At 35.9% G+C, this 17828-nt stretch overlaps 3 protein-coding genes across 3 annotated transcripts in view; all 3 read right to left on the bottom strand.

Annotated features, from left to right (window-relative positions):
• The window catches only part of LOC137491238 (uncharacterized), a 1025816-nt gene that overhangs the window by 532302 nt on the left and 475686 nt on the right, over positions 1–17828 (bottom strand). The window lies entirely within an intron of this gene.
• LOC101886704 (uncharacterized) overlaps positions 1–17828 on the bottom strand; it is an 847011-nt gene that overhangs the window by 353497 nt on the left and 475686 nt on the right. The gene's annotated exons all lie outside the window — the stretch shown is intronic.
• Positions 7295–17828, bottom strand: part of LOC137489469 (uncharacterized) — a 53502-nt gene continuing 42968 nt past the window's right edge. The window contains exons 1-3 of the mRNA XM_073947747.1: positions 16415–16470; positions 15929–16078; positions 7295–11458 (exon numbers count right to left, since the gene is read on the bottom strand). Coding sequence (XP_073803848.1) covers positions 10392–11458; positions 15929–16013 — 1152 coding nt within the window. The 5' untranslated portion in view covers positions 16014–16078; positions 16415–16470 and the 3' untranslated portion in view covers positions 7295–10391. Of the gene's footprint in view, positions 11459–15928; positions 16079–16414 lie in introns of the transcript that reaches the window.

Below are 17828 nucleotides of genomic sequence, written 5' to 3'. Positions count from 1 at the left end.
TATTTTCATAATTTTAACAGAAACATTGTCATTATTAAACTGTTATAATAACTCATTTTAAATAACAGATAATAACTTTTATATTTGCCATGATTACAGCACATAATATTTTACTAAATTCTCAAGATACTAGTATTCATATTAAAATGTACAATTCGAAGACATAACTAGATCAATTAAGTTAACTAGGCAAATCATTGTATAACAGTTATTTGTTTTGTACACTACTTAAATGAAATACTGTAAAAAATTCCTTGTGGAACAAAAAACATAACAAAAAAAAATACCAGAGGACTAATAATTTTGACTTTTATTTCAACTATTGCATCTGTGTATATGTATATGTATGTATATACATAGGCTATGTTGAAATGCCAAATGTATATGTTGTAACCTATGATGCCAAATATAATAAGACGGACAAATTGTTGTTTGTAGTGCACATACGTTTATTTGTTAATCTTTCTACATATTTATATATTTCTTTTTTATATTTATATTTATATATATATATATATATATATATATATATATATATATATATATATATATAAATTTTATATATATAGTTTATACTACAGTGGACGGGGTAAATAACCAGTGTAGTTGTCATTCTCTTCGGGGAATTCCTGTCGTATTCTTGTAACTGCACATGAGGGTATCACCACTCTGATCTCTCTCCCGAGATATCCCCAGCACCACCAGACAACATTTCTGTATGCGACGTGTCTGTAATAACTGAATAAACAGAGGTCAGGTTAGATATTATTGCTTTGTAATTGTTACAGTTGTGAATCATATGCCGTCTAAATGGGTTTGATAAGAAAAAATAATAAAATGGTAGTGTAATTTATTCCCAGGCTGAATGTATAAAAGCATTATAATTACATAATAAAACTTTATTGTAATGATAATGAAACGACAGAGCACTGTAATGTTTCAGTTGCACATTTTACCAACCTGTTGCGAGCTGCGTTTCTTATCTCCCTATTCGAATGTCGATCAATGGCATTAGACAGCTGCAGGACGGTTGGGTTAAGAGCGATAGACTTAAATCCAGGGTCATTTGTTATGCAACTTAAGCCGTTTAACCGGCCATTTGTGTGCACCTATGGACCAAAATGAAAAGCGTACTACTTAGTACAGGCTACAACGTAATGCTGTGCATGAAATAGCTCCTGGAAATACTTGCAAAAATAAAATTTTACCTCTGTTATGTCTCTACAACAAACGTTTTCCTCTGGACGGAGTCTGGAGCAGTTACCACAAGAACACCTGTTAAGATGACAACAATTAAGTTTTCTGATGCTGTGCAGTATTTGTGGCATGCAAAATTATGTAATTGTTAGTTATTTGTTTAATTTAACAAATACAGCTGGTAAATAATAACTACCATTGCGAGACATCCATATTCGCGTAGTCAGGAGAATTCTCACTTTCTCCTGCATTCACTGGCGCGTTTCTGTTTAAAGGTTCAAACTGATACGGCAGTGGACCTGTACTTTCTTCAACAAGATGTGACTGCGGGGAATCTGGTGGAGAGAAGTCCTCCACCTCCACAGAGCTGTCAGATCCACTGCAAACGCTGCTTTCCGAATCGCTGTCCATCTCTGTGTCTTTGTGTTGACAGTCTACTAATTAGCTTTTTAGTACGCACGCACTGACACTCCCCTTTTCGTTCAAACCCCTCCCCTCTTCCCTCCCACTACACTCCCACCTAAACAGAGGTAGACACACCTACTTTCCTGACCTTTTTCAAAGTAGAGGTGTGAAAACACCCGGCTGAAAAGAGGGGGTTTCATGGCCCTTTGAGGAGTTTTTGTAAAAAAGGATACAAATGCTTACAGTGTTGACAAACTCCCTTCCTTGATCTGTTAAGAACCGTTTGGGGACTTCAAACTTATACAGAAGTTGCTACTTCTGCTGCACATTTGGTTTTGAGTGGATATGCCTGTGCCCATTTTGCGCAGTAGTCTATTATCACTAAAATATTCTGATTTTGATGGTCCGTTTTCACCAACTTCCTACCAAAATCCACTCCAACAAGCTCTAATGGAACCTTAGTCTGTCAAGCAGGTTAGCACTGATTTTTAACATTTGGATTGTAATAAGACATTTTGTTAGATGCATGCAAAATATTACATCGATAGTTCACCCAAAATTACAATTACCTCATCATTTGTTTTCGGGCACTTGTTTTTTCTAAATATCTTCCTTTAAAAGAATAAAAGGAATGCAAATGTGTTTTAAGCAAGTGAAGGGTGTATAAAAGATGGCAGAATGTTCAGTTATGGGTGAAATATCGCTTTAATACAAATCTTACATTTGTACTGTTGTCAAAAGTTTAAATAATGTCAGTGTTCTGAAGGAGCAAGGGAGAAATTCAACAAAGTTTATTTCAACCAAAGGAAGACAAAACTCCTCTTCTAGGGTTTATGAGAAAGAGTCACTCATTTGTAACAGATATAACACAGGCAGTCAAAGTACAGGGCCTTCTCCTGGACGATGCTGGCAGGTCGAACACAAAGGTTTCTCATCAAAACAGTTATAAAAGAATAGACCTCAGGCAGGAGATTGGATGGATTGGCTTCACTCAAGCACAGACTGTGGGCAAAGTAGAGGTGAGCCAAAGCACAGTGAAACAAACAAAAAACGGGTAGAGACAGAACACGACGAGACGAAGTTCACAAGACTCAACAAACTTGGATACAGGTAGGACAAGTAGCTTAGAAAGCTTACTGACAGCAAATAATTATCTAGCACAGAACGTGGGAGAAGGGGAAACTGAAAAGCCAAATAATCAGGGAGAGCAATGGGGACAGAGAAACAAGGGAATTGGTAACAGGTGTAACTGCACACAAATAAACAGACACAAGAGGGAGACAAAGAAAGCACAAAAACCCTGACAATTAAACAATGTTAGAAACATGGATATAGTACCTTTATTGGAATATAATGTGGTTTGTGTTTTACATGTCTCCGGCTTTTTTGGCAAACAGTGCACTGTGAAACCTCAAACAATGATAATATGAGTTAAGTTAAAAGTGATGCAATTTTTTGATTTTATAAATTCAGTGAACTGAAGTATTCATAAAGTGGATTAGCTTACCCATTTCACAATGTCTTCTGACATGCCAGGCCAGTAAAATCTTTAAGAAATTGCATCTCTTGCCTTAAGTTGACCACAATGTGCACCAATGCTCATCTCAGCTAGGAAATTAGGATCCATGATGTGCTGTGGTTACTTGCAAATTCCCCTATACCGTGCTCATCAGGGAAGTTACTTCTCAGTGTTATCAGTAGATTATAAGCACCTGAGTACACCTGATGAGCATTTATTCAATGTATTCTTGATGTAATGAAGCCTTAAACTGCGGTCACACTGGGCTTTTCCTCCCATAGATTTCTATTCATATGCATGCGAATTCCTCAGCATTGTGAACTCTGACCTGCGAAATCGCATCACTTTACTGCGTGAGACTCATCGAGGATCAAAACATGACCTCTGTAGACAGAAATTTAAAACATTAAGCAATCGCTCGCTTTTTAAATGTCTAATCATCTAGTTTAATCCCGCCCCTTTTCGAAGCGCCGCACGACAGAATTTCGCACCTACAAACTCTAGTGTGACCGCAGTTTAAGCTACGGTCACACACACATGGAGCCGCCCTCCACTCTTTCTGTAACAAGCTACAAGTCGATTATGTAACTTAATTTACATAACTTAATCTTACTTATCAAAAGAAAACATTGATTCTCTAGCTTTTCTTAGAATATAGCATAAGGTGGATATATAGCGTTTTGCAAAAAAAAAAAAAGAAAAAATGTTGTTATGGTATGTTATGCACATTCCGGCCAAAACGAACTCAGAATCTTATTATTATTAATCAATCTTTGTATAGATTATTCCATATATTTATGATGTATGTATATATATATATATATATATATATATATATGTATGTATGTATGTATGTATGTATATATATATATATATATATATATATATATTAGCGCTGTCAAAATTAACGCGTTAACGCATGCGATTAATTTGAAATAATTAACGCATTAAAAAAATTTACGCAATTAACGCAGTTTTTTTTTTCCTGTTGTGGCCAGGGCAGACCCGCAAGTTTCCTGCTGTTTCGATGTACTTTTTGGGCCGGGCTGATCATCTTCTTATGATCTGATTGGCCCATAAAACACTCAGCAGACTGTCATGTCTTTCTGTCTCAGTGATTGGCGGTGCTGTGAGCTGTCTGTCACGCTCTGAAAGTAAGATGTTTCTTTTCCGGACAGAGCCGGGTGACATAATCCGCAGCCCATTGGTTCTTTTCTTTATTGACATTGGGCTGACCCAATCACAATCTTCCATGTTGGGCTCTGTGTAACGTAGTTGTGTATTTGTCAAATGATATACTGCAGGGTTTAATGCCGATTAAAACAGGCTTGCATTTTTACTGCTGTCTGCAGAACGGGGGACCAACTGTTACATTTCAATGAATAGCTAATGTTTTTATAGAAAAATATAGTGTGCAATTTGGCATTTAATCAATCAGCTGTAATTTTCTGTTCTTACTGTTCAAATATACACTTGTGCATTAAAGTCCAGCTGGTTCCCTCCTTGTTCCCTGTAATTATAGGGTAAATACAGCATTTGCGGATTGTAAAATAAAGTGAAGCCTTGATCCCTTTAGTTACACAGTAATTAAATATGCTGTAACAGCATTAGCTGTTTTAAGTTCAAAGTACTTGTAAAAGCACATACCATAACAAGCACAAGCAAAAACATGAATTTCATCAACTTCAATAACAATTATTTATTATTAACATTTATTAACAAACTCTTAAACAAACTTTCTTACAAACTTTTATCACAAACAGATGGGAAAAAAAGCTGCTTAATTATTTACTCAATTGAAAGAAAGAAAGAAAGAAAGAAAGAAAGAAAGAAAGAAAGAAAGAAAGAAAAAAAAGAAAGATCAACGCCTGAACTTGTTTTTTATAGGCAACAGCTTGTGTTCCTTCTTGATTGTGATAATCTTTGTCTCAAGACTGGGGCAGGAGACAAGGAACTGTTGTAATTCTTTGGAATAGCACTGGAGTGTTGTACCATTTACATATGCTGAAACTTTATACAGTTCTCCCTCCACCATCTTCATTTGTATTGCTCTGCATCCATAATTCTGTTTTCCAGTTGAAGAATAACTTTTGCTTGTTCTGTTATTTTGTTCGATGTTGTTAATATTATTATTATTATACAGAATGTTGTACAACATTTGTATGTAACAGAATCGTAACTTCGAGCACAATAAAAAGTGGAACAGGGCAAGTCAAATTAAAATCAGTCAAAATTCTAAGCAGTCAAAATTTATTAACTGCATCTATTGCAAAGGGATATTTTCCCACAAAAAGTTGTGGCGACACACTCGCAGATGCCAAAAAGAACCTCAGGCGAGCTTACAAGGGGCAAAGGCTTGAGCTTATAAGCTGCGGAGTCTGTGTTCTCTGAAAATGTCTGTTAGTGTGTTTGGAAGCTTCTTGGACCCCATTAGGCAGGATGAGTCAGTTGTCCGTAATGACATTGTACGTGTCTTGTTGGCTTTACGTACTGACTACATATCACCATTGAAGAAACTGTAAAGCCAGCAAATTTTCACTAAGTTGTAAAGCTGGGAAAAAAGTGTCTGATTTTGACGAAGAAAATCACACCTACACAGCACCAAGTCTAGCGCTCAAAATAGGGCATTCTTTGCAGAAAATTGCAGCTATCATTCACTGCAGGGCTCTGATGACAGAAAATGAGGACTTGATCAAATCAACTGAAGTCTCTAAGGCCCCGTTTACACTAGTGCGTTTTAGTTTGAAAACGCATAAGTTTTGCTACGGTTACGTCATCCGTCCACACTACGCTGGAGTTCTCGAGCGCCGAAAACGAAGCTTTTTGAAAACGCTGGAGAGGCCGTTTTCATTCTAAAACGCTGCTGCTCCGTCTCAGTGTGGGTGGGGAAAGAGGGAGACATCTGAAAACGGAGGCGGGGCTGCAAACGTTTGCCTATCTGATTGGGGCTTTTCCTCAATTTTAAGTAGCCCACACACAGTTCAGTCTCGCATCCTCTTCTTGTAAGTTAAGACTTCGCAAGTTTGATCAAGGCTGCAGTCTCCCCCTTCTCAGTTTGATATGGAAAACATACCGAGGACACGGGTAAATCTTCAAAGGGAACAGTGTACTTTATAACTTCATTCACATCACCTTGGCTACGTTGTTTCACTTTCTCAACAATAAAATGTAAACATGATTTAAGGAACTGCCTATTTTCTTTTTAATATTAGCAACTTAACAGACAGCAGAAATGTTGAGGCGCCGTGCTGCACGAGCGTCATCTTCACTGTGTGGATATTTATAACAAAACGGAGCCGATAACAACTGCCTCCTTTCAATTTCAGTGAAAATACGAAACGCACCCTCTCTTTTGCTGAATATCAGTTTTAATAATCGATAATTATAAAAGTATAACATACAATAAGTTTATACATTGTAGGAAATAAAAGCAAGCGATCAGTCAATGTACCTGGATTAATCATTAACTTATCTTTGCGCTTAACCAAAACATGTTACCCGTGAACAAGTAACTTAATAGATTCCAATGACCAAAGTCAGGGAATTGGCCTTTGTCGTTAGATAAAGACAACAACATGAATGAAATATCACGTTTAGCAAATATAGTGAGATTAGATCCAGCGGGAGATGCTTGATGAGCAGTCCGACAAGCAGAGCTCTCATCTGGGTAGAAATGCTGGAGCGCTTGCCCGAGAGTGTGTGTGTGGTCACGTGATGTGCGTTTTCAGCGTTTTGGTGTGGATGGAGAGCCGTTCAGAAACGCTGGGTAAAACGCGAGTGTGGACGCGGATCGTTTTCATTCTACAACGCCGTTTTAAAACTAAAACGCACTAGTGTAAACGGGACCTAAATGGTTCTAGATGGTGTGAACTTGTTTCACACTTCACCTTAAACACACATAGTGAGAAAAAAAGTTCAACAGACCATCAGCTTTACCCTTCACACAAGACGTACAGCTTCTTCACTCTCACCTGGAACAGGCTGCAACAGTTACCTCTGACAAACTGAGCCAGAAGTCATCTCCGTAAAAAATATGCTGATCTTGCGAAAGCCACTATTGTGCAGATAATAGTTTTTAATTGATGGCGTGCGGGGGAGGTGTCCAAAATCCGTTTGGAGAACTTTACTCACAGAGATACAAACCACTTCTCAATGACGTGTCTTTAGGACTTTCCCAATTTGAAAAAAAGCTCTGCAAACACTTTTCACATATTGAAATCCGAGGCAAGTTTGAACAAAAAGTTGCTGTTCTTCTAACACCCGACATGGTTTAATCCTTGAACCAGCTAATTAACAACAGAATGCAATGTGGTGTAGAGGAAACAAATGTCTATCTCTTCCCCAGGCCAAAATGTTTCACACACTACTATGGTCAAGACTGGTTGAGACACAAATTATGAAAAAACAGAATATCTGCGCTCAACACAGCTAAGGAAACACATCGCAACCCTGTCACAAATATTAAATCTTATACACAATGAACTTGATCAGGTAGCTGACATCCTGGGACATGATATATGTGTCCACCGTGATCACTACAGACTCCCTGAAGCAACAGTTCAGCTCGCAAGAATTTCCAAGCTGATCTTTGCAGTTGACAAAGGCTGTCTTGGAATCCTCCAGGGAAAGTCACTTGATGGCATTCAAATTGAAGGTCTGTGAAAATTGTTGAAATACCATCCCCAAAAAGAGAATAGCTACCAAATATATAAACATGGTATGATTTTAGATCAAATGCTTTGAATGGATATCGAAGAAGATGAGAATGGGGAATCTGCTTGTGACCATTTCCTAAGCAAACCAAAAGGGACGGAAGCCTGCCTGACAGAAGCAGTGACAGAAGCCTGCCTGAATGAAGGCAATTATTGCATCAGCCTAAAAAAGGTATTTGCAGCAGCCTTTTAGGTACAAATCATCATCAATTGTTCATCAATAAAAAACTAAATCGGTAGTACTTTATAACTGTACACTATGAATAGTTAAGCATTAGCAAATATTTAATTCATCATTTAAGAAATATTTTTGCATTAATAGACATTAGTATGCAGTTATTACAATATGACTGAAAAATAAGATGTAGAAATGTTCAATTAAATAGTTTATCAATGATTTCTTTACTCATTCTGAATGATCTTAAAAACCACCAACTACTCTTGACAGGCACATATTTTACTCTTTTTACAAGATGTAAGATTTATCTTTTGTGGTTTCCAGATTGTCTAAAGTTTCAGCTCAAAATACCCCTCGAATTATGTATTAAACCCTGCTGAAGATAAACATTCTGGGGTAAGATGACATTCTAGCATCTTTTTAATTGCCTTAATATGCAAATGAGCTGGTTCTCCCAACCCATCGTTCCTACATGCATGTCTACTTTTACTGCATCGTGTTCGGATAAACAGTAAAGAGACAGACATGATGAGACAGATGAAGCCGAGAGTCAAAATAACAAGGTTATTTGATGTATTTGTGGTGGAAAACATTTAAGCCTTGTTGCAACAATGAACTTCTGTCTAAACAGCTTCCAAATTTGCATCATAGGTGCCCTTTAAAGGGAACTAGTAAGCATAATATCTTTCAAATATGATCCCTCCCATGTCATCCAAAGCCACGCCACCTGAAATCGCGAAAACGCTCATTATAGATGAAGGAGAACCACTAAATCATGCCGTTCGCCAGTTGTACTTTATATTACTACAATTCTGAACAAAAACTGTATTATATCTAGCATGATTTAGGCATTTCCCATAGATGGGTTGTGGCTGGAAGGGCATTCGCTTTTTAAAAAACTTGCTGGATAGGTTGGCGGTTAATTCCGCTGTGGCGACCCCGGATTAATAAAGGGACTAAGCCGACAAGAAAATAAATGAATGAATGAATGTTTTCAGTCATGTAGTTAGCAAGCAAAACTTGTCATCAGTCTCTCATCAGACTCACTCTCTCACACACTTTGTCCTAAAGCCGCTACTGTATGCTTAGTGTTTGGCCTGCGGCGTGCAGGAATTACACTTATTAATAAGCCATACTTGTATGCTATTTCAGACCGAATATTCAAAGTAGCATGGTGAACATTATAGGGACCACACAGGTTCTCATTGTTCAAAAATAAAGCAATGTGAATCAAAAAACTACTTCAGCTCAGTAAAGCAGGCTAAGCGGAATAGCGCTATTTACTGATGTTTTGTTGTTAAAATAAATAAAAATCTACATTATCGATGCTGTAAAAGGTTTCTTATAAAACTGTAAATAGTCACATAACATGTTCATCAGAAGATTTCAGTGGCTGAGCAACACTTCTGTGCATATAACCCATTCATAACAACTCAATCTACATCAGCTCTGCATGACTGATAGATTTTAAAAACAGAACATTACCTGTCTAACAGAAATACTTCAGCCATGGTGTCATCCTTCCTCCAGCGTGCAAAACTAACTCCAATATTGATTCAGGATTGTTAAAAGTTTTGATTCTGCATTTGTTTTGACTGTGGCTTGTGTAAACGCTCATCAGTGGATCTGCGTGGACATGTGCGCAGTAGTTCAAATCTACATTTGTTCACAGTTTGGGCTACTTATCAGAAATATGGGAATATTTGGACTGATATTTTTTTAATAAGATGAAATTTTTTTGTTTTATTCCTTAAAAAAAAAAAATGCACGTAAATACATTTAGATTTGCATTTGAGTACTGAAATTAGCATGTAAGCTAAGAAATCACTCATGTTCTCATTCACAATAGAGACACAGGGTTTCCCATACAACGATTTATTTGTAGTAATGTTGGAGTTTTCACATGAACGTATATTTAAAGGCGAGCAGTTGTCTATAGAAAGTTCAATTGTCTTCATGAAGAAAACTTCTTTCTTTTCTGAGATTAGTCCATCAAAATAAATGTGTAGTGTTTTGAAACCAAAGTCTTAATTTGTTACCCACAACACATCAAGATTTGATCAAGTCAAAATCTCATAATCTGACACAAATCTCATCTGTCGTAACTGACAAATGGCATTGTGTAGTCTGAACAGGGCTTTAGGGAGTCTAAAAGATAACGACGAAGATAACAGAGGTAAGAATCTCTTGTCATTTATAGGGAGTCAGGAATCATCTGATTGGTGAATCATGTTTTAGCTAATGCTGGACCAGTCGTGAACAATAATAAGCATGTGATCCTCTCGAAAGTAGTTTATAAATAAACTTCATGTCAATGAACAGACAAACTACATGAAAAAGCTGCCGTTTTCAATATACTCGTGTTTTTGTGGACAAGGTCTCAATGTTGAGGACTCTGCTCTGCATTGTGAAGCTTCATGTGAGCGCTGAGGTTTATTTTTTGTTTAAAGCTCTTTCCACACTCACTGCATCTAAAACGATCCTCTCTTGAGTGAGTCTTCATGTGTTGCTTAATGTAGTCTTTGCGTGTGAGACTCTTTCCACACAGATCACATATGAACACTATGATTCCAGAGTGACCATCCATGTGGTTCATGAGGTTAGCTTTACATGTGAAGCTCTTTCCACACTGATTACATGCAAACAGCTTCTCTCTGGTGTGAGTTTTCATGTGGTTAATGAGTGAGCTTTTACATGTGAAACTTTTACCACACTCTGTGCATGTGTAAGGTTTCTCTCCAGTGTGGATCGTCATGTGGGTGTCAAGCTTTTGTTTTTGAGCAAAACTTTTCCCACACAGTGTTTTTCCTCCATTGTGAATTCTCATGTGGCCTTTAAGGGTGCCACTTTGCTTAAAACTCTTTCCACACTGTTGGCATGTGTAGGGCCTTTCTCCAGTGTGAATTCTCTTGTGCGCTGCAAAGTTTGCTGCATAATAGAAGCTTTGTCCACACTGTTGGCATGTGTATGGCCTCTCTCCAGTGTGACTTCTCATGTGGCCTTTAAGTGTGGCACTTTGCTTAAAACTCTTTCCACATTGTTGGCATGTGTACGGCCTCTCTCCGGTGTGTATTCTCATGTGGCCTTTAAGGGTGCCACTTAGCTTAAAACTCTTTCCACACTGTTGGCATGTGTACGGCCTCTCTCCAGTGTGAATTCTCATGTGGGTCTTGAAGCTTCTCTTTTTACCAAAACTCTTTCCACACTGTTCGCAGGTGTAAGGTTTCTCCCTAGTGTGAACTTTCATGTGATCACCAAGGTTAAGCTTTTGACTGAAACTCTTTCTACACTGTTTACTGCTGAAATTACACTCAGTTTTGGATTTCCGAGGTCTTCCGAGTGATGAAGTCTTTACAGTCAGTTGGGGTTTTTCATCAGCTGTTATTTCTTGGTGTTGCTCTTCCATTTTATTCCATTGTTGAGTCTCTGCTTTCAGCACCATCAGGTCTAAAAAAAAAAAAAAAAAAAAAAAAAAAGAACTTTAGTATGAAGGCACAAAGCGACAAGCATGAAATGGATGTTTCAACCGAAAATTAAAATGACCTCACCATTTACTCTGCATCATGTGGTTTTAAATATTTCCTTTCTTCTGGAACACAAAGTAAGCCAGCATTTTTTCACAATATCTTCTTTTGTGTTCAGCAGAATCAAGAAACTCAAAGATTTAAAGCCACACGAGGGAGAGTAAATGGTGAGGCTATTTTCATTTCTGCATTAACTATCCCTTTAAAGGGTTCCTATTATGAACCTTTTTTTACAGGATGTAAAGTAAGTCTTTAATGTTTCCAGAATGGGTCTGGGGTTTCAGCTCAAAATCAGATCATATACCTTGCAGAATATTTCATTTTGGGGGTCAGAGATAAACCCAGCTCTTTTTGTGCCTGTGGCTTTAAATGCAAATGATCAAATGCACTCGTTCTAGATTACTCCTGTTGTGTTCCCTCATGTGTATCTTCCACTCAACATTTTTAACATGCTTGGAAGACCTGGTTGAGACAAATCCTGCATGTTCATAGCAATTACGGATAATTGAGCTTATATTTGTAAGTTTGCATTATTGTATATAACTTATGCAAATGTTTCCCTCTACTGGGTTGCAGCTGGAAGGGCATCCGCTGTTTAAAACATATGCTGGATAAGTTGGTGGTTCATTCCGCTGTGGTGACCCCTAATGAATAAAGAGACTAAGCTAAAGGAAAATGAATGAATGAACTTATGCAAATGCTTAATGCCACATTTGCTGTAAACTGTAGTGATGAGAATATGGCAAGATGACATACTTTGCTACTTGTTTTCATTCATTTGTACTTTGGTCTCAGTTTTCTTGCCTTTGTGCATGTCCGGAGGCTTAGCTGAAGACCTATATGGTGACATTTTATATACTCGACAAGATGCAGAAATGCCATTTAAAAAGGTTACCTGCTGTTTGTCTAATCGGGAACAGTGACAATGTAAATATACAAATAAAAGCGTTACCCCGATGTTTACCACTGTGAAACGTCTGTTAATGAACACCCAGGATTATTTGATAACCCCTAGGGGCTGTTTCATAAAAGTGGTTTAAAAAAGCGGGAATTAAAGTCAAAAACTTGACTTTAGTGAGCCGAACTAAATGTCCACACTTTAATTGGTTCCATAACAGTAAGTTGAAGATCATTTGATGTAACTAATCTGAGTTCAGCTGAAATAATCTAGATAACTACTCGTGCACGTTACCGTCATGAAACCCTGAAGGTCGAGCACAGATGCATCATTATGATTATGTTGTATGCTACCTTGGCAACTACGATGAAACAAGACACCACAATGTTCACAGCGAGGGCATAGCATTTGATTCAATTATAAGTTCAAATATATAATAATTTAAACAATCAAAAAGTATGGCTTGAAACAAAGCAAGAAAGAGAAACTGCAGATTTTAAAATATAGGTCATTATTTAGGCCTATTAACGTTAAGTTAAATATTTGTCACAATACATTGAAATATTTGCTTGTGCGCAAGAGAGAGAATACACACTCACTGCAAATTGTAGCTTGCAAGGAAAAGTCTTAATGCATTGGAGGTTTACTGTAACATTCAAAATGTACTTAACGTCAGCACAGTAAGTTTAAAATAATGGCCACAAAGAGCCGTGCACACACAAGCAGTGGGATTTGTTATTTGCTCTCGAAACTGCTGCAAATTGCTGCTTTCTATTTAAAAACATTTGTTGCCCTTTGAAAACATTTGTTTATTTAAAGTGCTGTCAAAATTAGAGGGTTAACTCATGCAATTAATTTGATATATATATAAAATGTTTTTAAAAAATGAACGCAGTTATACTTCCTGTTGTAGTCATGCAAAGAAATATGCATAAGACCAAGGAAGCACTTTTAGAAGGAACGTTTCAGTATAAAATAATTAATGAAAAAAAATTAATGCTGCATTACCAGGCTTTCCAGCATTACATCTAATTTAGTACGTTTCATTTTTAATCTTTAGACTTTTGCTGTAATAGAAATTTATACCCCATACCGAACGGAAAGAAAAACCTCCTCATTTCGTGACTCGGTGTTCCTTTAAGGTAATAAATTTTTTTTAAAAACAACTGTTTACAAGGTAGACTCTTAATAAGAGTATCAATGATATTAAAATGGGAGTATTGGTGTCCATATAAATGTACTCAGTGAAAGTGCCAGATAATGTCGCGAGCTGTCCAAGACATCTGCATTGGTCTGCCTTTAAGATGATTCCATGTGCGCTCAAATGATTTAAGTTTGATGTGTTTCCTCCTTAAGTGCAAATTTTGTACAGCGCCTACTTCACGTTGCTTTGTCAGAATCCTTGTGAAATACAGCCATACTTAAGAACACATGGTTTAAGCAAATTTGATGAATGCGAACGCATTAGTGTAAATGGGGCCATAGTAGTGACCTGATCTTATATGCTATTGTTTTAGAACCTCCAATTTAGTTGCCTATTGGAGAAATGACCTGGAATAATAAATGGCTACTTGCTCTACAAACAAATGTGTTCATGACTATTCATACAAAGAAAAATAATAAAATGAGAAAATATGACTTTGCAACATCAAGCAGCATTAGGCATGGGCCAGTATAAGATTCTGACTGTATGATAAGCTTGGATAAAAAGATCACGGTTTCACTGTATTGTGATTACTGCTCTAAAATATATTATTTTTAATGTCTGGGTAAAAAAAAACAAGAACTTTTTCCCTTTGAACACAATATATTTTCTTTTGAGAAACTTTGAGGCTCAGTTTCACAAACAGGGCTTAGATTAAGCCGGGACTAGTCCTTAGTTAAATTAGGCTATTTAAGCCAAATTTATAAAAATGGCCTTAGTAAAATATATTACTGGTGTGCACCTGGAGAAAAAAAATACACTAATGTATTTTATCTCACGGAAAGTTATTTTGAGTTGAGACCGCTCAAACATGCAATTTAATCTTGACTAGCCTTAAACCTTGTTTGTGAAACCGGGAAGAAAGTATTATGGAGCAGTAAACATGTCAGGCTGAATCATTCAAATGAATCATTCGTTTCAAAACACAGATTTCTTTACAATTTAAAATGGCATCTTTGGATATCTTTTTTGCTGGAGATACTGTTGTCCTGAAAAACTTATAACAAAATGTTAAAAAGAAAACCTTACATATACTGTCGTACTGTGGTATACCTTGAAAACGGTTACCTAAGCATACCTAAGCAGAATAACCCTGTTTTAAGGATCTAAAAATAAATTCTTTAAAAAAAAGTCTCAAGCAAAAAGATTCCAATGGCGACACCTGCTGGTACATGAAGAATTTGGTCAATACTGACGAACTTCACACTCTAATGTTAGCATATCATCAGCATGCTGTTATCCATTTCTTAAGCAGAAAAAGTCATTTTTAGACTAGTTTGTTGGCCAGTTGCAGTCAGTGCAATGCTAAACGTTATTGTTCCACTATAATTAGTTTGTTTTGTCTCACGTCATCCCACAGCAACATATTATAGCTTAGAATACTGTACAATGTTTTATAACAATTATTGTAGTGTCCATTTCATTCAGCTTATTTAATATTGGGGCGTCCACATCATTTGACAAACTGTAAACCAGGGTTTCTGCAGGTTTCTTTTTATGAAATTTTTAAGACCATTATGAATGAAATTTTAGACCCATAAAGGGCTAAAGCTAAATAATTTTTCAAATGGTCCAGATGGAAAAGATTTTTATTTGCCCCATTAAAGAATAAATGAAAAAATTTATTATATATATTACAAGAATAAATAAATAATAATTCTTTATATGTATTTTAGATATTTGTAGCGAAAGATTTGAAATTTTGTTTGATTTTGGATCTTAAGACATTTTATGACGCCGTGGAAACCCTGTTTAAACACAATAGCCCTGGTAATTAGTTAGTATAATAATGATGTAGTTCTAACTCAGACACTATCTGTAAGACCTAGTAACAACAACTACAAATAAGTTTAAACTCATAAAGAAGTTGATGAAAAAAGGGAATTGTGATCGACTTGACGTATGCAAATGGAAAGTACTAAGCCAACACTATCACTGTAATAGCAGATATCTTTTATGAGAACACTGTCAGTCAAATATCGTCAGCTCAGTTAAACCTTTTAAATTTATTTTATAAAGCGCCGGTGCTCAAGGATGCTTCACAAACAGCAGGAGAACAAGAAAAGCAATAACCTTAAGAAAGTAGAGAAAATGGGAGACTAATAATACTTAAAAATAATGACAAAAGACACGAGAAAAAGTAACAAGAAACTCATTCCTGTCTTTCAATGAGTGCTTATGTGCATTTAGGAGAATGGCTGCAAGATGGATTTAATTTAGTATTTTTATTATTAAAATATATCTGAATGAGGATCAAATGACTGAGTTGGTGTTTGAGAATGAAAACCAACCTGTTTGTTCCTGCAGATCTTCCTGTTTGACTGTGAATGTTTCTTCAATCTTCACATCTTCACTCTCCACTTTAATAAACGCCATCTTTATAACAGTGTGGAGATCAGTCGCTTCAGCAGGAGTTTTTCTCTGTGTTTGGACACTTTATCCTGTTTAAAATGAACAAAACAATAAAAATGTCCTGTTTAAAATAAATAAAACAATGAAGCAAAATAACTTCTCTTCAACAGTTTATTTTAACGAGCGTAATTAACAAAAAGAAATCGGGTAAAACGTTTCATCAAAACACTTATTACACACTTTTCTGTTACATTATTCAAACAATAGCCCTTGATTATTGAGAATAAAATAGTACTACGTTGTATAAAAGGTTAAAATAATATTTCCAACAGCAGGAACATAATTTAGCACCATATATAAAAAACCTAAAACTTTAGAACTTTAACTTTAAATCGGGTTATATCTGTAAAACTTTTAAAGCAAACCTTTCTCCAGTTGAATCACCACGCTGTAGCGGCGCCGCCTGATGACGTCATCAGCCACGCCAAAATAAAAGTCTTTTTTGTGAAGCTTTTTTGCTACTCTAGGCAAGGCAAACTTTATTTATAGAGCACAATTTTACACAACCGTAGTTGATCCAAGTACTTTATATTAAATAAACTACACAATAAAATAAAAAACTAGTATTAAAAATACAAGAAAATGTATGTTTAAAAGTAATATTAAAATACAAATAAAAAATAACATGCATTTGTCACTCAAAGGCAAGAGAGTAAAAATAAGTCTTTAAGTTAAATTTGAAAGCAATCAATGAAGTAGCAATCCCAATGTTCAGAGGGAGACTGTTCAAGAGCCTTGAGGCCGCAACACAGAAAGCTCTATCACCTTTTTCATGTGCAGGGAGACCGAGGGACAGACAAAAAAAAAGCGAGACTAGCGTAACACATACTCCAGTTATATGTCATGAAACAAATAATAATTGTTTGAGGTAATATGAACTGCTGCAATGCTAATCTTTCTCCTTTTGGTTTCTTGTTTTATTTTAGGGTTCCCACTACAAGGATTAGATTTGGCTACTGCAGTCCCGGTTTGGGTCAAGCCTCACTTGTGAGGACTAAAGATAAAGACAACATACAAGAACAATTTAGAGAACGGCGGCACACTTTTTATTCCACCTATATAAACCCTTTTATGTGAAGAAAACATTCCACAAGATAAAACAAAACTAAATGACAAGTTATTTCTTTTTATTTTGTCTGTTTTCTTTGAACATTGTACATAATCTACAAACAGTTTATATATATATATATATATATATATATATGTATGTATATAATGACAAAATCTGTTTTGTGTCGTGCATTAGAGTTTGCTTGAAAAATTAACTATCTCTGTGAAAGTATTGTTATTTTATATAATTGATGTATTATTAGTTTAGAGGAGATTTCAAATTGTTAAATGCCATTTATAAAAATTGTACACATGACTACAGACTTCAATACGATTTTATCAAAAAACTATTTTAATACGTATGATTTTTATTTACTACTGTAAATGTTGTCTGCTTGGTATTTATTTTGTGTTTGTGTACTCTTTTATTATTGTAACTCCCTGAATAAAGTCTTTTAGATACTGAACACATGACTGGTATTATATTTTAAAATTATAATCTTGGAAAACATACATTTTCTTAAACACCATATAAGAAATTATATATAACGCTTATAAGCATTATAAAATGTGCTTACACAAGTTATTTGTGGTTTTACTGTAGTAAAACTATAGTCACACTTAGTGTACATGTTTTGAAGTACTTGTAAATATCCCTATGGTCTTCATATAAATGCTGCAATGGACTTTGTTTTTAAAATCTTTATTGCATAGTAGTTCAGCCATGGT

The sequence above is a fragment of the Danio rerio genome, chromosome 4 (genome assembly GCF_049306965.1).
Source record: "Danio rerio strain Tuebingen ecotype United States chromosome 4, GRCz12tu, whole genome shotgun sequence".
Classification (NCBI taxonomy): Eukaryota; Metazoa; Chordata; class Actinopteri; order Cypriniformes; family Danionidae; genus Danio; species Danio rerio.
The sequence above is the reverse complement of the archived record's forward strand: the minus strand, read 5'-3'. Positions and strand labels throughout refer to the sequence as shown.